General features: G+C 43.6%; 2 protein-coding genes across 3 annotated transcripts in view; both read left to right on the forward strand.

Annotated features, from left to right (window-relative positions):
* PPM1B (protein phosphatase, Mg2+/Mn2+ dependent 1B) overlaps window positions 1-6,556 on the forward strand; it is a 71,119-nt gene extending 64,563 nt beyond the window's left edge. Inside the window, exons 6-7 of one of the 2 annotated variants that reach the window (XM_084793154.1) lie at window positions 5,573-5,620; window positions 6,265-6,556. In XM_084793154.1, coding sequence (XP_084649280.1) covers window positions 5,573-5,620 — 48 coding nt within the window. In that variant the 3' untranslated portion in view covers window positions 6,265-6,556. The remainder of the gene's footprint in view (window positions 1-5,572; window positions 5,621-6,264) is intronic. The other variant, XM_084793156.1, reaches the window with a different exon arrangement.
* Window positions 6,557-12,716: 6,160 nt separating this feature from the next.
* SLC3A1 (solute carrier family 3 member 1) overlaps window positions 12,717-21,309 on the forward strand; it is a 32,180-nt gene continuing 23,587 nt past the window's right edge. Inside the window, exons 1-4 of the mRNA XM_084793150.1 lie at window positions 12,717-13,237; window positions 16,522-16,701; window positions 16,897-17,051; window positions 19,940-20,065. Of these exons, the coding sequence (XP_084649276.1) occupies window positions 12,811-13,237; window positions 16,522-16,701; window positions 16,897-17,051; window positions 19,940-20,065 (888 nt within the window). The 5' untranslated portion in view covers window positions 12,717-12,810. The remainder of the gene's footprint in view (window positions 13,238-16,521; window positions 16,702-16,896; window positions 17,052-19,939; window positions 20,066-21,309) is intronic.

A 21,309-nucleotide genomic window follows, 5' to 3' on the forward strand; every position in this document is an offset into this window, starting at 1 on the left:
TTTGAAGTGATCTTGCTATATAGCCTAGATTGGCCTCAAATTTGGGGTCCTTTTCCCTCCTTACTTTGCTGGGATTACAGGCATGTGCCACTATACTGGTTAGTTGGAAAATACATAATTTTTATTCTAACTAATTTTTTGTTTTGTTTTGTTTTGTTTTTTTAATGGGATTTGAGACAAGATCTCTCGGTATAGCCCAGGCCTCAATCAAACCTGTAATCATTTTGCCTCAGCCTCCCAAGTATTTGAGATTACAACCATGCCACGCCACTTTAATGTGCTAGTTAAAGAGAAGGTATTTGATAAGATTTGGTGGAGGCAGCTCAACAGTGTTCATGAAAATTACATTGTAATTTTTACATAAACTAGGTGGTCCCTAGATGTGCAGCAAATCCAATATATTTAAAAGGTAGTCCAATATAGTGATCATTAGCACTAGAAGTTAAGTAATTTTATTTTAGTGTTTCTGATCTTCTCCCCCACCCTCACCCCAACTCAACCTTTCAGCTTTGGGAGGGTTCTTTTGTTGGTTGGTTGCTTTGGTTTTGGTTTTTAGAGATAGGGTTTCTCTGTGTACCCTGAACTCAAAGCAATCTGCCTCCTTGAGTGCTGGGGTTACAGATCACAGAGATCTCCCTGCCTGTGCCTCCTCCCCAGTGCTGGGATTAAAGGCATGTGCCACAGTGCCCTGCTTGGGAGTTTTTCTTTGAGCCCAGAAGAAAGACAGGTAAGTATTTTGGTTTATTTGTCCTCTGCTTTTGTTCTCAGGATCTTCAGTGTAACAGGAAAGAGCTGTGCTTAGTTACTCCTTCAGCATGCCGGGCGTGGTGGCGCACACCTTTAATCCTAGCACTCAGAAGGCAGAGATAGGAGGATGGATCTCTGTGAGTTCTAGGCTACCGTGGTCTACAAAACGATTGTAGGACAGGGTACACAGAGAAACCCTGTCTTGAAAAACAACACACACACACAGAGAAAAGAAAGTTACCCCTTCAGCCAAGGGCTTTGTTTTTTGTCCTCTCCCCCGTTTTGATGATTTATTTATGTCAGTGTGATATAGAAGTAAAGCTCAAGCTCTCCCCAGTGTGTCATAACACCCAACAACTGTTCCATAGATGCACATTCTGAACTCCAGTGCACCTCTGCTTTTTCCTATTCGAGTCTTCCTACTTAATTCTGCCTGGCCTCAAACACAGAGATTCACCTTCTTCTGTCTCCTGAAAGTTGGAATTAAGGGTGAATAAACACCTACTAATTTTGAGAAGATAGAAGTTGGAAGTCAGTTGGTGTAAGGAGTTAAGACAAGGCGGATGAAGTGAGAGATGTCTACTCCCTGACCACTTCCACTTGGTGGGGACGCCTGGTGGCACTCAGAGGAAGGGTAAGCAGGCTGCCAGGATGAGACCTCATAGGCTGTGACCATATGGTAGGGGAGGGGAATAGGGGGAAGGAGGGTGGAACAGGAAGATACAAATGAGATAACAACTGAGATGCAATCTGAATAAATTAGTTTTAAAAAGACACTCGGAAAAAGCACTTGTCTGAAGTGTGAGCAGTGTTGACAGTGATTTGACTGACTGCCTGGTATTGTGATCTGCTTGTACGTTGAAGGTGGGGAAAGAAAAATGGTGTTCTGGAAAGTGATAATCACAAGCTATTACTGCTGGGCTTGGCTGAGACCAGCTTGAATGACACAGTTGAGACTGTCTCAAATACAAAATCATTGCTCCTTCCCCATAGAGCCAGCCACCATGCTTTGTTTGGGTATGTTATGGAGAGGACCTAGGCTCAGGTCTAGACTTTGTTTCTTGTGTGTCCCTCTCTTCTAGAAAGTGAGTGAGTGGTTACGTGTTGATAAAAGCAGGCGTAGTATTTAGTCTTGTGACTGTACCAGTGTACTTATTTAGCACCTTGACCATTTAAGTATCAGTAATTTGCAACATCACCCGCCATCCTGCACATCCCCTTTGAGCATGTCCTAATACTGCCCTAGACTGGTGCTGCCAGAAGTAAGAAGCCTGGGTCATTGAGCACTCACATCTTCCGAGTTGGAAAGCATCGTACTAAAGATCCAGATGGGTACCACAGCCCCAGAATGTCTCCATCCCACCCCATCCTTGTCCAAACCTTGAGTTTTGCCAGTGAGGCAAGCATTCTCCAGTACCTCAGACAATTCGGATTCCATGTAAACATGTGCATTGGCCTTCTCAGTTTCTCTGCATTCAGTTTTCACATCCCTTCCAACGCTGTTCTTTTGAGTCAGCCTCTCCCATTTGCCTTTTTAACTTGATTACTAACCCTTGTTCTGTGAGTTCAAACTCTCCCAGCCTTTGTTTTCATCTTTGGTTACTTTGCATATAACTTCCCACATGTAACTTCTCATGATTTTTTTATGTTTTTATTTGTTGAGGCATAGTTTTACCTTGTGGGTCTAGAACTCAACTTTATAGGCCAGGCTGGCCTCAAGCTCATGACAGTTCTTAGCCTTCCCAATGCTGGGGTATGTGTAGAGCTGCTTGCCCAGGTCTTGGGTAGTTTTTCTATTTTGTTTTTCCTTTTGCTTAGTTTTAACAGAAGTGATGAGGGTGAGAAGGGTTAGTCCAGCAAGCTATAGTCAGCTGTTGGCAAGGCTTCACTGTTTCCCAAATCTTTCCGGGGGTCACTATTGCTCCCATCAGTCTTGGATGCCACTGTGAGAAAGTGGGAGGGCCCACTTGAATTCTAGAGGAAACCTTGACTATAGACAGAAAGGTGCCCTCTTTTAAGAGGTCTTTTTTCTTTTTAAATGCATGTACGTCCCCAAATTTTTTGATCAGTAGTTTTGATAATTTCTTTTCCACATAGCTGTTATATCAACACCATGCCTCTTGTCAAATACTGGTTATTCAACCATGCATGGCCCGTTTTTACCATCTATACTGTATTGACTTTTGCCTAAACTTGTCCAAATATCACACTATTGGTCACTAAAGCTTCAAGTGCTATTTCCTAGTGCTATGTGCTGTCTTCATTTTACTTGAATTTAGTTCTTAGTAAAAAATGGGATTAATTGTATACTCTCTTAATAAGTCTACTTTTGAATCTAAAAATGGGTACCTCCTGATGATAATTATATTTCTGTTGGTATATATGGGGTGTGTGGGTGTGTGTGTGTAGGCCTGCATGCCACAAAGTACACATGCAAATGAGGGGACATCATGGGGAAGTAAGTTCTCTCCTTTTACCATGTAAGTCCCAGGGATCAAACTCAAGTTGTCAGTCTCAGTGAGAAGCTTCCTTAGCTGCTGAGCTCTCTTGCCAGCCCCTTCTGGTGTGCTTTTGAGCTGTCATGTGTATGGCTTATTCAGTTTTTTCTGCCCCATGGATCCCTTTTTTCCCTGAGTCAGGCTTAGTGATTCCTTGCCAGGCTGTGTTACAACCTGGGGCAAAGTCTTAATAATCAAAGTTTGGATATTTATCATGGTTTTGTCTTAGCTTTTTATTATATTTTAAGAAAATATCCCACTTAATATATTGGATTCCCACCCCTTATCTTCGGGTCAAGTGTTCAGACCTAATCCCAGCTGATACATGTCAGTTCCTTTGAAGTGACTGTCTCTACCAAGGAAGGCTAACTCCATAGCATACTAGTATCCCTCGCATGGACCTTGAGTACCTCGAAGGAGGAAGGGCATAGTGGTGCTGCACCAATTTGGTCAGGCTTGTTCCTATTTCAGTTCATAATTGAGTGCTGTATACTGTTTGTACTACATTTGTTACAGTTAAGTACTGCTTAAAATTCTTTCTGAAGGACTAACCTGACTTAGCATATATGTGAAAGTCTAAGCCTTAGAAACCACTTAGAGTACTATGAAGTGAATTTTAGTAAAGCCTTGTTCTGTAGTTTATCTTTTTGTGGGAGGGTCAAGATCATGTTTCTCTGTGTAGCGTTGGCTGTCCTGGACTCACTATATAGACCAGACTGGCCTCGAACTCACGGAGATCTGCCTGCCTCTGCCTCGCTGAGTGCTGGGATTACAGGGGTGTGCCACCACACCTGGATTGTCCATCTTCTTTATGAAAACAAAAGAATGCATACAGTTTTAGCATTGGAGTATATGCACAGCTTTTGAATATATCGTGGACATACAAAAGTGCATTAGTACAGAAGCAATGCACATGACCTTTAGAAGACTGGCTACTTTGGTTGAGACAGGAACTTGCTGTGTTACCTTCAGTCTATGCCTCAGCCTCCAGTGTTTTGGGATTTCAAGGTGTGTGGTACCAGGCCCAGCTAGAAGAATGATTACTCCTTGGCAGGCATTGGGGAAAGTGAGGGTGCTATTACAGAAAAGGACAACGGAACATCAACACCAGTGAGATTTGGGTAGCAATTATAAAGTGAGTGAATGTTGCTTTCTGTAATTTTTTTTTCCAGTTCAAACTCATTTTCCTTTTTATTATAAAAGTCCAAGTTGCCATTACATGGTTTTATACTCAAGGGACAATGCATTCAAATAAAGTGTTGCCAGGTATCATGTTTTAGTCAAGTACCAGTAAATCCTTGGGAAGCTCATCACCAGGAGCTTGTACTTTATTGACGCCCAGGTCTGTGGGGTGGATATCCCCAGTTCATTTACAGTCGATCACATTTTTCTGCCCATGTACTGGAATTTTTAAAAAAGCATTTGAATGAGAACAAAATACAGAAAATTAAATGGTTCTGAGTTGTCTTCCAATCATGATGTCAATTTGTATGCCAGTAGTGTACAAGACTACCCCCCCCCCCTTTTTTTTTTAACTTCTCATTTCACACATTGCCAGTTTGGTGAGTGAGTATTGTATTTCTCTGGTTATTCAGTTATATAGTGTGTGAACTTACAGCCTTTTGCTAATATAGTCCATTAATGTTCCTTTTTCTTTATATTTAGGAAATTAACCATTAGTCTTACATACTAATGAATTATTCCCTCTATCTCACTGTAATGCTGTTTATGGCTTGTCAGTGTAGGATATTGAAGGGCGAAACTAAGAGGAAAGGTTACCTTGTCCATTCAGGAATAAGGAAATTTCTAAAATAAGCTTAGTGTTGCAGTGTCCTCTAATCTTAGATCATGCTGTGGTTTTCTTCTCCTTGGGTAGCTTTCCCTCGCATGGGATAAAGGCTTTCTGCTGTGATGCGAGCTGTGCTACAGAGGGCTAAGAGGCTCAGTTCTGAGCAGTCCAGCAGAGTTCACAGTGATCAAAAAACTTACCCTTGAGGTATTGTTTTGTTTTGTTTTAGCTTTTTGAGACAAGGTTTCTCTTGTGTAGCCTTGGCTGTGCTGGACTCACTTTGTAAACCAGGCTGTCCTGGAACTCACAGTGTTTCACCTGCCTCTGCCTCCTGAGTGCTGGGATTAAAGGCGTGTGCTGCCACCGCCCAGTGTGAGGTGCCATTTTTAAACTCAAACTTGGTGATGCTTTTTTGGTTTCACTCTAAAGTTTTGAAGTAATTTACATTAACTGCAAAGATCTTACATGTAAAACTTGATGAACTTTAAGGAGTCATTTACATTCAAAAGTTTTAGAATGTTATCATTTTCTTCAACAGTTAAATCAGTCTCCAATTGCATATACTGACAATGTTTTCCTATTATGAGTAAGTAAATACAGTTTTTCCTTTATGCCTTTGCCCTTTTTAGTAAATACGGATGTAAACATTTAATACAAGCGGAATTTAAGAGTCAGAATTTAATACAGCATCTTCCTATAATGCTTTCGTTATCCCCTGGTTCCAACTGTTGCAGAAGCCAGCCTTTTCTTATTCTGTATATTTATTGTTGCATTTGGTTGTATTTTATGGACATTCTTTGTCACTCTACTTTAGCAATATCATGTCATCTTGAATATCAGTTTTAGTATACAGTTGATGATCTGCCCCTCATTCTACTTTTCTTTTTTAAAAAAATGTTGAATGTTTTTACTCCTCAGGATGAGCATTGAGTAATGTGAGCAACACTTCCCTGTTGGCTGTGTAGATACAGATTAATTTGCTGGCTGGTGATATTTTGAGCAGGGATGGAGGTCCATTTCAGGAAGATGCTACATCTTTGTAGTTACATAAGTTACATAATATTCCTACTACACTTTCCCTTTCCTTTATATAGGATGTTTTCTTAAATTAATATCTTATTTCATATTTCTTAGTGCTATTATGAATGAACTATCCTCCTATCCCCAATGTAGGGCTTAGCCATTAGTCACTTAAAAGCGTATGGTCTCAATGTCTATCATTTCCACCAGATGGCAGCCTTGGGCACATCCATTTGTAAACTCAGCTGAGAACTCTTGTGACAAAACAGTGGCTGATCAACCTGACCCACCAAGAGCCCAGAAGTACAAAGAAGAATGAAAAATTTTGTTTTTGTATACTTGAAAGAAAAAAATAATTCCAGCGTTACATCATTACAGTATCTGTTCTGCTGTGAGCTCTAATTTTCTAGCCCCTCAGAGAAGGTGGAGGGGAACTCCCACCTTATCTTTCAAAACCTTGCTTTTCCATGTTTATGTAATAAATGCTTGTGGCTTCTTGGTAGCACTTGTGCTTTTATTCCAGGGACTATGGTAGTAAAAGTTTTAATCTGTCCCTAACATTTCCTTCCCCCACCTCCCCACCCTGTGCACCATTCAGAGCAGTGGAAGCACATCTTGAGGGGTTTGGTTTGTTCCATTCTTAGATCCTAATTCTCACCTCTTGAAAGGAGGCAGCGTTTGCATTTACTATGAAAGAAAGAGGTTTGTACAGGAGAGCAAGTCTTTACTGCAGGCCTTGTCTTAAAGACTTGTAGTGAGGAATGCAAGAAACAGAGATTTGCTTGCTCAGGCAAGTTATTTACTGGTGGGTACGCCTGCAAATTAATTAATTAATTAATTAACTTTTGAGATGCTGTATCAACCGGGCAACCTTTCTATTGCACCAGGGTTCAAGCCCAGAGCTTCACATGTGCTAGGCAAGCACTCTACCTCAACACACACACATTCCTATTGTGCGGTCACAGTTTTGTCAATTAGTCAGTGTTTTATACCTCCAGCATAATCATTCTGAGAGACGGAATTCCGACTCAAAATTGAAAGTACAAAAAAAGTCTGGCAAGAAAAAAAAAGCAGCACATTTGGTCACTGAGGACAAAGCAATACCAAAGCTAATACTGTTTTTTTCTAGGAACTGTGAAGCAAATTTTGTGACGGTGATCATCTCTTTGAGGGAAAACTGGGAAGGTTTCCTAGAGGTTTCAGATGTCTGGGTGATTGGGTTTTGGAGTTACACAGAAGAGCAAGCTTCAGTGTGATGGGTTTATTTCTGCATATTTAATCTGCATGGCTAACGGGTGTTGCGATGCATTTGCTGACTACACTTGGCTGGCTTTTAGTGTGCCCAGGTACATCTTTTAAGTGAAGCAGAATTAGAATTGGTTAGAATTAGCTGCCTTTCGTGTTTTGGCATGGAAGAGGCAGCCAAAAGCATAAAGCCACCGCCCAAATGCTGACAAGGTGGCCATATAAAACACATTTTAAAAAGAATTCCTTTTTTATAAAAAAGTTGAATTCAGCTATCAGGGCTCAAAAAGTCAAAAGGAGACAGTAAAGCGTAGATGTCATATGTAGTGCCTGTTTCAGCATGTGTGCTATTAGTTAAAAATTTTAGCCTCAAGATAGGTCACAGGTGAAGTTGCTTCTCACCAATCCTGATCTCTGTGTGTGCAATGCCTGTGACCCACATGGTAGGAGAGAACTGATTGCTCTAAGTTGCCCTTTGAGTTCTAAGTACATTCTGTGGTGGACATGTACACAGGCACACCCCACACACAAAGTAAATGTAATTTAAAAATTATTTTAGGGTTAGCAAGTTGGTGGTTAAGAGCACCAATTGGAAATAGGGTTGGTGGCACATGCCTTTAGTCCCAACATTCAGGAGGCAGAGGCAGGAAGGTGGACCTGAGCCTCAGAACAGGCAGCACTACACAGAACTCAGTCTTGAAAAAAATTCACAAAATAAAACCCATTGTCCAGAGTTCTAATCCCAGCATCCACGTGGTTGCCAGTCCTAGAGAGTCTGATAGTCCCCAGTGCTCTCCTGTCCTCCATGGGTACCCAGAGGGTCTGAGACTCCTCTGTGCTCTCCTGTCCTCCATGGGTACCCAGAGGGTCTGAGACTCCTCTGTGCTCTCCTGTCCTCCATGGGTACCTAGAGGGTCTGAAACTCCTCTGTGCTCTCCTGTCCTCCATGGGTACCCAGAGGGTCTGAGACTCCCCAGTGCTCTCCTGTCCTCCATGGGTACCTAGAGGGTCTGAGACTCCTCTGTGCTCTCCTGTCCTCCATGGGTACGGAGAGGATCTGACACTCCACAGTGCTCTCCTGTCTTCCACGGGTACCAAACATGTACATGGTGCACAGACTTACAAGTCAGACAGCACACCCAGTAAGCTTAAGATGGAATTTAAAAACAAAGAAACAAAACACCAAAACCTTTGAAATGTGAGTAGTGGGAACTGAGCTCCAGCCATGGTCTTGCCTGGCATGTTACTGCCAGCTGTCTCTACACATCTCAGCCCTCACCTTTTAACTTAGGTTTATAGCTGTTTAGTTTTGAGTGAATTTTTAACCACTTCTAATGTGTTCCCTGTATTGTCTGCTTATTGCCTTTGTTCCTTTTTCTACCTCTTGGTGTTAATTTGTAATGCAGATCTCTACACTCTGGAATGGCATGTGTCAGAGGTATTACAACAAATCTTTTCCTCCACGTGTGTGTGCTTTTCTGTTCCTGTCTTATTTCTGAAGAAGTAAAGCTTACTCTTTTTTTTTTTTTTACCCTTTATAGGCTCCAGTATTTATATTTTACATTATATTTAGGAAAACTTAGAAATTTCATGATTTTGTATTTTAAAATATACATAAATTTTATTTTTTAACTTTTAAAGTTGATATATATAGAAATTATTTTGTTCTAAGGAATAAGGTTAGCTACATAGCTTTATTATTTTTTACATATAGGCAATTGTCCAGCACTACTTACTGATCTTTTTCTGTCTCTGATTTGAATGTTGACTTTCTACACTTTAAGCTCTTTTATACTTCTTTATATACGTTTATATATGCACATATACATATAATCATGGTTCCACTTGTTTTTACCTTTTTGTTTAGTTGCAACTCTATTTTTGTGTAGTTTCTGTTTCAAAATATAGTAGGACTAGCCTCAGTTACCCTGAGAAATGTCAAAGCTCTTGACAAATTGACAAATTACTTCTTAGCCTTCATTTGTCGAGTTACATTGTACCCTTACTTGAACAACTGTTACTTTAAATAATTCTCTCCTAGTGTGATAGAAAAATGTTATTTAATCCTTTGATACAATGAACTGTTCTGTGTGAAATGTCCATTTAAACTATTCCAAGTTTGCTGAAAATTAATGTTTAAATTGATGGTATGAAATTCCATAATATGTACATACACATAAAATCTACCAGCATAGGCATGTCTTTCATCTTAAAGGTTAAGTGTTTTGCTGTACTTGTTGCCAGCATATTCCTCAACTTGTCTTTTGCACACTCAATAACTATGCCTTGTGATTCAGTAAGCTGAAAGGCGATACTCGGTTGGGTGAAACAATGATTTACTTTGTTGTTAAAAGCACCCTCCAGGCCAGACCCTATCTGTTTAGTCCAGTTCACACATTCTGCAAACTCAAGGGCTGTGGCTGTTCTCAGTCACAGCATGTGCTGTGACGTCCAGCTTTCTGTTCAGTGATTAGACACTGAGATTTCCTATTAACAGTTTTCCATCATTTATGTTAAACCGACTGAGGTAATGTGTGCCTGTAATCCTACTACTTACGAAGTATAGGAAGGAGGCTACGTGCTATATTTCTTCACAGTCTTCTTACCCCCTCCCCATAGTAATTGAATTCCAAGAATTGCATCCTGGAGATAACTGGGTTCTGATCCTGTCTCTTACGTCTGACCCTGAATTCTGCCAAAAGCGTGCTGTTTCCCCACAGGCCCAAACACTTAAGGTTCTGAGGTCACACCATTGCTGAGGAAGGTCAAGGCAGGAACCTAGAGGCTGAAGCTGATGCAAGCCATGGAGAAGTGCTTGCTTACTGGCTTGCTCAGCCTGCTTTCTTATAGCAGTCAGGACCGCTAGCCTAGGGATGGCACCACCCACAGTGGGCTGAGCCCTCCCACACCACTCATCAAGAAAATGTACCACAGGTAAGGGCATTTTCTCAGTTAAGATTCCCTCTTCTCAAATGACTTTAGTTTGTGTCAAGTTGCCAGAAAACTAGCCAGCAAAGACTGGAACCTTTAAAATTGTGGGTCAAGAGTCTGGAGAAGATGGCTCAGTGGGTCAGAATGCTTGCTGTGCAAGCAGGAGGGCCTGAGATCTTACCCCAGCACCCTAGTAAGAGGCTTGGTGTGACTGTGCATGTGCCAGTGACCCCAGCACTGTGGCAAGGCAGAGATGGATTCTGGGATTGCTGAGGCGCTCTGGTCACCAGCACAGCTCCAGCTTTTAGTGAGACCCTTTCTCCAAGGAATAGGCAACAAGTGATAGAGCAGGATACCTGAGGTCATTCTATAGCCTCAGTGCCTGCAGTTTTATATATATACACACACACAAATATTTCCTGTAAGGAAAGGTCAATTTGTATTGAAAGTGGTCATTATGTATTTGGTGGATAAAGCAGTATCAAAACATGAAAGTTCCACTTCTTTGATTAGCCACCTCTGAGTTCAAGGCCACCTCACCCGTCATAGTGACTTCCAAGTCAGCCAGGGATACACAGGGGGACTTTGTCAAAACAAACAGCATAAAGCTACTTTCAAGCCGGGCGTAGTGGCGCACGCCTTTAATCCCAGCACTCGGGAGGCAGAGGCAGGTGGATCACTGTGAGTTCGAGGCCAGCCTGGTCAACAAAGTGAGTCCAGGACAGCCAAGACCACATAGAGAAACCCTGCCTTGGAAAACAGTAACAACAACAACCCCCCCCCAAAAAAAAAGAAAGAAAGAAAAAAGAAACACCATTGTAGTAGATGTAGTTTATGAGGAGGGATTTGGTTTCTTTGGTTTTTAAAGACTATTAGACAAGATTACATAGCTCATTCCTCTATACTAAGTCATTCTACAGAAAACCCTTTAATGTTAGGCATCCAGTGTCCCTCTTTTAAAAGAAAACAAAGGCAGTGGAGACAACAGGGAGGAGGGGGAGCTGCTACTGAATTTGACCCCAGGTAAAGGTGGAAGGAGACAACCAGCCCATGGTGGTGTCCTCTGACTGCCTCATGTGCGCATGCCCACCCACCCCACACACAATATACAAATGATAATAAAGTTTTAAAAATAAAATGTTTCCTATGTAGTCAGATAGGCCCTGGAATGCAGCTGATAATCTCATTCTTGAGGCTTGGGGACGCTCCGAGCGCTCCAGCCTTTGAGCAGTTTCTCAGGACTTGTCAATGATTAAACAACTGTTTAGTGCTAGTATTAAGGACTGTTTGCCTGTAGTAAAACACTTGAACTTGCAAGGCTCAGAATCCTTCTCCCCCACCCTCTGGTAGTGCTTGCAAGAATGCTAAGTCACATTCTTTTCTGAAATCAGGATCAAAGGACCTGAGGTTGAGCTTAGCATCCACACTGGCTGACTGGAGTAGGCCTTAGCCTAGGTAAAATGAGCTTTAAGAACAAAGCGGTGGGGCTGGAGAGATGGCTCAGAGGTTAAGAACCCTGACTGTTCTTCCAGAGGTCCTGAGTTCAATTCCCAGCAACCACATGGTGGTTCACAACCATCTACAATGAGATCTAGTGCTCTCTTCTGGCAGGCAGGCACACATGTGGGCAGAATATGTATAAATAATAAATAAGTCTTTAAAAACTAAACACACCACATTAAAAAAAAAAAAAAAAAAAAGAACAAAGTGGTGAAGTTCCCTGCCTCCAGGGAGAATCTTCTGTGAGAATCTGTAGGAAGGGGGACCTTCAAACAAAAAGGACAGCCAGTTTCTTTTACTAAGTTCAGCATCATTTTTATACCTAGCTAAAGAAAGAAAATGTTAGGTTTCAAACATTGTAACAAACTTAATAACACTTACCACCATACCCATATCTTTAATATCTGGCTCAGGGACAAAGGACATCTGCATGGATTGTCCATCTCCAAAACTCATCAAAATCCCCAGGTGAAATTCTGTTTCCATTGACCAGCAGCTTCCCACAATACTTCCCAACCACCCAGCCACTGGTCTGTTTTCTGTTTCTATGGTTCTCTAAGTGGAACCACACAGTAGTGGTCTTCTGATGAGCTCATTTTCACTCAGCATAATGTCCCCAAGGCCCATGCATCATGTCACATGTGTCAGACTTTGTTTCCCCCTCTTAGGCTGAATAATACTCTCCTGTATGTTCATTGCATATTTTGTTTGCCCATCTCTCTGGGTCGCCTCCACCCTTTGTGGTTTTATGAACAGTGTTGCTTTAGGCAGTTGGTGCTCACACAAATAGCATCTTTCAGTGCTTGGAGCCCTGCCTCTTCTCCCCACTCTCCTCCCCAGGTATTGCTACTGTAGCTGAGTCAGCCACCCTGTGTAGAGATAATTTTTACACACACGGGCGAGCACACACACACCCCTGGCTCCCCTTTACCTTTATCCGTTCTTCCTTGGTTGGACAAAGTCCAGCCAAGATTATTTATAAACCATTCAACGCTTATTAACACACTACAGCACTCAGCAAGCCGCCTTTCCACATTGGTTCCTGCTGGAAAGCACCGGAAAGAGCTGCCCAAGGTAGACATGGATGAGGACAAAAGCAAGAGAGACTCCATCGAGATAAGTATGAAGGGATGCCAGACCAATAATGGGTTTGTCCAAAATGAAGACATCCCAGAACAGGACCCAGACCCAGGCTGCAGGGACACCCCACAGCCCAGTGTTGTGAGTACCCCTGCTCCGGAGGAGCCCCACCCCAAGGCCGTGCGGCCTTATGCGGGGATGCCCAAGGAGGTGCTGTTCCAGTTCTCCAGCCAGGCTCGCTACAGGGTGCCCCGGGAGATCCTCTTCTGGCTCACTGTGGTTTCTGTGTTCCTGCTCATTGGCGCCACCATAGCCATCATTGCCATCTCTCCGAAGTGCCTTGACTGGTGGCAGGCAGGCCCCATGTATCAGATCTACCCGAGGTCTTTTAAGGACAGCAACAAGGATGGGAATGGAGACCTGAAAGGTGCGTGTTTGAGCTCAGGACTAAGCAGAGGAGGGCGGGTTGTGCAGTAAGCACGTAACGGGATGGCGGGCACCCATGCCGCTGGGAGTTACTCAGGCACCACTCAGCAGAAGCCCCAAGTCTGGCCCTTGACGCAAGGCTATTTGCTGAAGGACTTAAGGCCAAAGACTTGTGTAATCTCTTGCTCACTGAACCAATGCACACATTCATTCACTTGTCAGTCCTCCTAAAAATCTCTGACTTTGTGGCTGGATGTTTTATCTGAGACTGGCTCTCCAGGTATATGGCGTAGCTTGTTGTCTAGCTGGGAGTTTATTAATAAATACATCATGTCATGTAGGTGTGATGTCGGTGGAAGGGGAAGGCTGTCTTCAAGTTTCACTCCTGAGAGACAAGACAAGGCTAGAGCCCCAACAGTGTGTTAGCAGTTAACCTAAGTAAAGGAATCTCTTAGAGCAATACACATCGTTATTAAAAAAAAAAAAAAAAGGAGCCAAAATTTTGTGTTTTTTTTTAGATTAAGCTAATAATGTTCTATATGTAATTTCTTATCTTAAAATTGAATGCTCCATCCAACCATATTAAGACTGAAACTGCCAGACAGTGGGTGTGAACTGGATTGCTTGATAGAGTCGCTCTGGTTTAGGACAGAATAAAGCTTGGTGCAATCCCTCTGGCCTGTAATATCATCACCAGGAGGCAGAAGAAGAGCATTGCCCTGAGGGCAGCCTGGGCTACTCCATCCACCCACCCAAAAATTTTCAAAACATAGGGAGAAAGAAAAAAAGGCAGAGACTGATTGAACACGGCCATGCCAGGGTGAAGTCCTTACTCAGGGCTTCTGACAGGAGATGCAGGTTTGAATAGAAGGCAAGAGGTGTATGCACAAACAAAGCAGTCCTGGCCGAAGTGCGCCCTGTCTGTAACTGACGCCTCATTCCATCTTCCCTGCTGCTCAGAGCTGGGGAAAGAAAGAAATCTCTCTCCTGGGGACAGACTCCTCCTCTGGCTGGGACCAGGCTTCAGGCTTTTCCTTCTCCCAGCCAGGAGATTCTGGGGGAATTGTTCAATTCCGGAAGGACCATCCTTTCAATAGTCTGATAGCCAAAGGGTCTCTAGACTGTCATTCTGCCAGAATGGTGCCACCAGGGCCAGGCGACTTTGTTCTTTGGTCTCCTCAGCCTCCTGCTTCCTTAGGTGTGTCATGCTTTATGGAGGCTCATGGAAAACACAGAGAAAACTACTGACTCAAGTCTCCAAATCAGCATTTAGGATCATGAACTAGAAGCCACCGCAGCGAGTCATTCTACAAGGTTCCATGTACAGAGCTTAACTTCTGGAGGCCTCCTCTTGCCAGCCTAGGGTCTCTTGTGAGAATCCCTGCTTTCCTACACAACGAACAAGGAGCAGTTGCTGTACAGACTGCCCGAGAGAGGAGCATGAAGCCCGGCCAATGCTGGCACACACCTGTCTTCAGCCTCGTGACTATGGCTTTATCTGGTCCTGCTATTCCAGAGAGTAGTTCTCACGGTTCGCTCAGTTATGTACTCACTTACTGTGCTAGAGCCCAAACTTACCCTGTGACACCACAGTCCACAACTTCCCTCCCTCCTCAGCGTCTCGGCCCCAGATGGTCAGAGCTAACAGGCTGGTCCATAAAGCACCTTGCACAGCTCTTCTCCAGACCAGGCATCATCCCGTTTAGGTCTCTTTATAAAGAGTGCTTTATAAACAGCACTGTGCAAGGATTTTTTTTTTCAAGGTGGCACTGGCTTTAACACTGTGTTTTGTGCAATGCAGTGCATTTTCTGTATCAATAGGTCAGCATAAAATACTGTTGACATATTTTAAATTCTTTCTAAAAAATCTGGTGTGTGTCTTCCCTTCCAGTACATCTCAACCCAAATAAGCCACATTGCAACTGTTCGGTAGCCACATGAAGCAAATCGCTTTGGTATGGGCCCGTGCTTTTCAAACTATCTGGCACCAAATGGTACTCAGTTCTTTGGCACCCAGCTCACTTAGCACCTGTTGGAAACCACCTACAATATTGGTTTTAAATATAAAAATTGAGAGCTAAGAGTGGAAGTAGCTCACTTGACAGAGTGCTTGCTTAGCTCTGGAGTTGATCTCCATCATTGCATAAACTCAGCATACTTGTATGTAATCCCAGCACTGTGTATGTATGCACATGTGCCTGCATATGCGTGTGTGTGTGTGTGTGTGTGTGTGTGTGTGTGTGTGTGGTGCCAGTTGTAGAGGTAGGAAGGATCATAAGCTTAAATTCATCCTGGGCTACATAGTAAGTTTGAAAACAGCTTGGGCTACATGAGTAAGTATGTGTGTACAAATACATACATACATACATACATACATACATACGTACATACATATGTATATAATATAGTAACAATTTAAAATATGTATTTTTATTAAAAGTAAAAAGTTTCTGCTAAAAGATTGATTTGATGTTATTAATGGGCCTAGGTTTTACTCAGATTCAATAAAACTGCAAATATTTTTGGCCTTTGATATAAAATTTTTATTTTACACATATTTTATTTTAAAAACTTTTAAATTTATGTATAGTAATGGTTTGCATGTTAATAACACTATAATAGAATGATTTAATATAGGTTTTGTGTGGGAGAAGGGATTTTGAGACAGGGTTTCTCTGTGTAGCCCTGTCTGTCCTGGAACTCTCTCTGTAGGCCAGCCTGGCCTCAAGCTCTCATCAGAGATCCACCTGCATCTGCCTCCCAAGTACTGGGATTAAAGGCATGCACCACCACTGCCCAGCAATTTTATATAGCTTTAAACAGAAGAAAAGAAAAAAATTTAGCTTATAAAATCCCATTCCCCAAAACAATTTTTGTAAAAAAAATCACTTTTCTAAGTGGGTCTGTCAGACACCTGTGTCCATAACTAACCATATCCAAGACCGTGTGTCTAAAGACAAGTGCGTGTGTAGATAGAGTCTGGACTCCACAAAGGGTTCTGAATGGTGGCACCCACCTTTAAGCCCAGCACTCGGGAGGCAGAGGCAGGTGGATCACTGTGAGTTCGAGGCCAGCCTGGTCTACAAAGTGAGTCCAGGACAGCCAAGGCTACACAGAGAGACCCTGTCTCGAAAAAACCAAAAAAATTCCAGTGCATTATTTCTTTGAAGCAGTGATTGTAAGAAGCAGGCCTGCCTGCTTTCTTTATTTCCTCTCCCTCCTTATGTTATTTTTATGTTAAAAAAAAAAAAGCCACGTTGCTCATGGCCTTGCCTCTTTCTTCAGGGATCCAGGAGAAGCTGGACTACATCGTCGCTTTAAACGTAAAGACTATATGGATCACTTCCTTTTACAAATCATCCTTGAAAGATTTCAGATATGCTGTCGAGGACTTCCAAGAAGTTGATCCTATGTTTGGAACAATGAAAGATTTTGAGAACTTGGTCGCGGCCATACACGACAAAGGTAAACGGAGTGAGACGTGTTGGGGACTAGGCGTGTAGTGAGACGTGTTGGGGACTAGGCGTGTAGTGAGACGTGTTGGGGACTAGGCGTGGGTAGAGGGCGCAGAGTCTCCGAGCTCACACGTAGCCATCTTCCCCCAACGGTCATCCCTCCAACAGTCTGTTCCTAACATTTGGAATGTTTTTCACTCACTAGGTTTAAAATTAATAGTCGATTTCATACCAAACCACACAAGTGACAAGCATCCTTGGTTTCAATCGAGTAGAACGCGCAGTGGGAAGTACACTGATTATTACATCTGGCACAACTGCACATATGACAGGGGTGCAGTCATCCCTCCCAACAACTGGGTAAGGACAACCGATGAGCAGAGAAAGTGGATTCCTCTAGACGGGCTGAGCTGGAGATGCGTGAAGCCCTTTAGGGAAACCGTTTCCCAAATGGCTCTTAGGTTTCTAACCTCACTGTTGAGCCAGTGTTCTAGTAAGTAAGTGGTCTCCTCACCGCTAGCATCCCCGGCCCCTCTGCCTTCACTCCCCACCTTGTCCAGTGTGGGCTCTGGGTCCCCTGGATGAACATGGGAAAATCACAGTCATGCTTTCTATCTTTTACCATTCTCCAGAGCCCTTTGCCTCTTTGGCCTTTGGCTCCCCTGCTGGACAAAAATCATAAGCATGGTCATCACTTTCTCCTCCTCCGGCACATCCTACGGTCATCATCCCCACCTGACTGAGCCATTGCCTTGTCCTGGGAGAATGAGTCCAGGGGATCAGCATGGTCTCATTCTCCTCCAACTCCCTGCTGCCCCCTCCCCACCCAACACTACCTACTGACCACAGAAGCCACCTTTCTTCCTACCCGCTCCACATGCATCAGGAGACCACATGCTTTCTGCTTAGGTGGCCAGATTTAGCAAATAAGGACCCAAGACATGCACTTAAACCTGAGTTTTAGATAAGTAGTGAATGAACTTTTAGTGTAAGACATTGTATGGGCCAGGTTCTGCATCTGCGTGCTCAACCTAATGTAAACTGTATATATATATTTGAAAAAAGCTTACAAAGGGGCTGAATTAGCTACAGACCATTAGCTGACCATTGTTTCTGAAAATACAGTTGCAGAGCCACAATTTAGCATGTACATTGTGCTAGGTGGTAAAAATCAATGCAGAGATCATAGGAAACATGAAAGACTATGTGTGAAAGTTATATGCAAATACTCCATTTTTACCTTTGGGACTGGAGCACCCACTGATTGGATGTCTGACAGCATCCTGGAACCAACCCCTACAGTAACTCTGAAGAATGGCTCTACTAAGATGCTACGCGCTGTCCCTGAAACGCAGGCTTGCTAGGCACTCTGTAGCCCAGAACGCTAGCCCGCTCCTGTCTCAAGTGCAGTTCTCCTGCTCAGGCCGGTTTCTCTCCTCCTTTCTTCTGAGTCGTTATTTACTTTAGCTTCTCTCGCTCCACTCGAACCTTCCCTCTTCTCACCCTGACCCCCTCTGCTGGTCTTTGGACACCAACTTTCAACCTGAGCACATTCAGAGTCTACACGCTTCATGGCTAACTGCGGCCTCTGTGTGACTGCCCATCCAACCAAGCTCAGTGCGTGCCTAGCCCGTGGCAGCCAACTGCACATCCTGGCAGGCGTATTGCTTTAACCATCCTCTCCAGACTGCCCCTTGTTCAAGTGCCATTAGCAAACATTTATTAAGCTGACTGTGTGCAGGCTGTTTGTTAGCGTTTTTACATTCATTAAGTCATCTAGCCTAACACGCCCCCTCCCCCGCATTCTGTGAGTTAGATTTTAGTTCCTGGTCTAGCGGACAGGCAGAGTGAGGTCATAGAGATGACCAGTGAAGGGACTAAGGACCGAGTCTGGTCAGGCCAACCCCACAGCCTGCTTTTAAAGCCTACCACCCACGCCTCAGACCACAGCATCTGTTGGCCATAGCCCACAGCAACGGCGGCTTCTTCTGCTATCACTTTTTCCATCCTTCCATCAGCTTTCCACTTGTTGGCAAGGTTGGTTTTTTTTTTTCCCCCTGAGGTAAAACGTTAACACAGAGCCCAGTGGTTAAGGGCACTGGCTGCTCTTCTAGAGGACCTGGGTTTAGTCCCTAGCACACACACTGGGTAGCTTACAGCCTACTCAGATGGCTCAGCTGTCAAGAGCACTGACTGGTCTTCCAGAGGACCTGGGTTCAATTCCCAGCATCCCATGGCAGCTTGCAACCATCTATAACTCCTGTCCCATGGGAACTGATGTCCTCTCCTGGCTTCTGTAAACACCAGGTACACATATGGTGTGCAGACACATATGTAGACAAAACACCCATGAACATAATATAAATAAGTTGAAAAGATTTTTTAACGAAACTCATATGATGTAGATGAAATTCTAGGTAATGCAAGCTAATCTATAGAGGCATGGAGTTGATGAGTGCTTATTTTTTTTTATTTAAGCCTTTTATTGAATTTATTTATTTATGTGGAGGTGTGAGAGCAGGGAGCAGGCATTCATGTACCTGTGGGGCTGAGATGGCACGGCATATCTTTCCATGTCTTTGCAGACAAGACCAGTGTAGGAATGAGTGAAGTAAGCATGCCTTCTTCAAGACTCAAATGGTACTCACTTATATCAGGACACTAGCCCAAGGGACATGCCCCATGAAAGTCTTCACTTACCAGGGAAGTGGGACAGAGGGGAGGACATCCTATTGCGTCTCTAGGTGAGAGAAGTATGGGAGAATGGGGAAATAGAAGGATTCAGAGGATCCTAGAAACCTACAAGGATAACACTATGATGGGCAGATCTGGGCCCAGGGGTCCTGCTCAAACTATAGCATCATCCAAGGACAATACATGCAGTAAACTTTGAACCCCTACTCAGATCTAGCCAACAGACAGGACATTCTCCACAGTTGAGTGGAGAGTGGGGTCTGACTTTCACACGAACTCTGGTGCCCCATATTTGACCACGTCCCCTGGATGAGGAGGCCTGGTGGCACTCAGAGGAAGGATAGCATTCTACCAAGAAGAGACTTGATACCCTATGAGCATATACAGGGGGAGGAGGCCCCCTTCAGTCAGTCATGGGGGATGGGAGGGAGGGGAAAATGGGAGGGAGGGAAGAATGGGAGGATACAAGGGATGGGATAACCATTGAGAGGTAATATGAATAAATTAATAAAATATATTTTTAAAAATCATGCCTTCCTCTGTCTGTTTGCTAGCTGAGTGTGTATGGAAACTCCAGTTGGCACTATGACGAAGTACGAAAGCAATGTTATTTTCACCAGTTTTTGAAAGAACAACCAGATTTAAATTTCCGAAATCCTGCTGTTCAAGAAGAAATAAAGGTGAGTGTGGACACCCACACAGACTTCTCCATTAGTGAGACCTGAGTGAGTGTGGACACCCACACAGGCTTCTCCACTAGTGGGACCTAATGATTATTTGAACTGCTCTATGTTGAGTGAAATTCTATGTAGGCAAAATCAAGGCGTGTCATTAAATTCTCAGGTTAAGGTGTCAAATGCAAATGCAAATGTTTATGTGAGTTACTGACTCCTGTCTTTATCTAACTCAATAATGTAACTAGCAAGGGACAGGGCTTAAGCTAGGGCTGCTCTTTGGCCTGAGGCAGTTGACTTGTGTGGGACGGAGGATGGGAACATGGCTTTGGGAGCTGGTTCCTGCATGTGCTGTCAGTCTCGCGGTGAGTTGTTTGCCTTTTTCTGCACTCAGATCCTCAACCTATGAGACGCAGTTGGTGGGATACTGTGTTTGTTCACAAGATAGGATGAGATATTGCACGCACTCAGTAAATGCTGCCTTATTGCTTGCCCTGAGGCAGGCCCTGCCCTGAGCACTGAGGATTTGACAGTGGGTAAACAGAAGCTCATCTCTCCCTCAGCTCGTCTCTGCAGTACTGCACGAGTGTGAGGTGATGCTGAGTGCTCTCTCAGGGAAGGGGAGCTGACATGACAGGGAGCACTTGCTCTTCCATAGGAGGGGGGAAGCCCTTGTGACAGATGCTGCTCATCAAAGAGATGGGGAGAGTAATGGGGCCTAGGGGTGAGAGTTCCAGAAAGAGAGAAAGATATATGTGTGTGTGTGTGTGTGTGTGTGTGTGTGTGTGTGTGTGTGTGTGTGTGTATGGTGGGGACACAGAGAGATAGAGAGAGAGACAGAGACAAAGAGATACAGAGAGATGAGAGAGTAAGATAAGAAGAAAAAAACCTCAAATTCAGAGAGAGACAGAGACAGAGATGCAGAGAGAGACACCAAAAAAGAGAAACAGAGATATGAGAGAGACACGTAAAAATTCCAAGTTCTTTTTTGTTTGTTTGTTTTGGTTTTGGTTTTTCAAGACAGGGCCTCTCTGTGTTAGCCTTGGCTGTCCTGGACTCCCTTTGTAGACCAGGCTGGCCTCGAACTCACAGAGATCCACCTGCCTCTGCCTCCCGAGTGCTGGGATTAAAGGCGTGCACCACCATGCCTGGCTTTTTAAAAAATTCCAAGTTCTAATGTGAGTTTGAGATGAGAGGGAAATATCCCAAGTTCAGTTTTAAAATTCAAATAATGAGTAATACAGTGGGAT

Source organism: Acomys minous, assembly GCF_964271855.1.
Source record: "Acomys minous genome assembly, chromosome: 8".
NCBI classification, from domain to species: Eukaryota; Metazoa; Chordata; class Mammalia; order Rodentia; family Muridae; genus Acomys; species Acomys minous.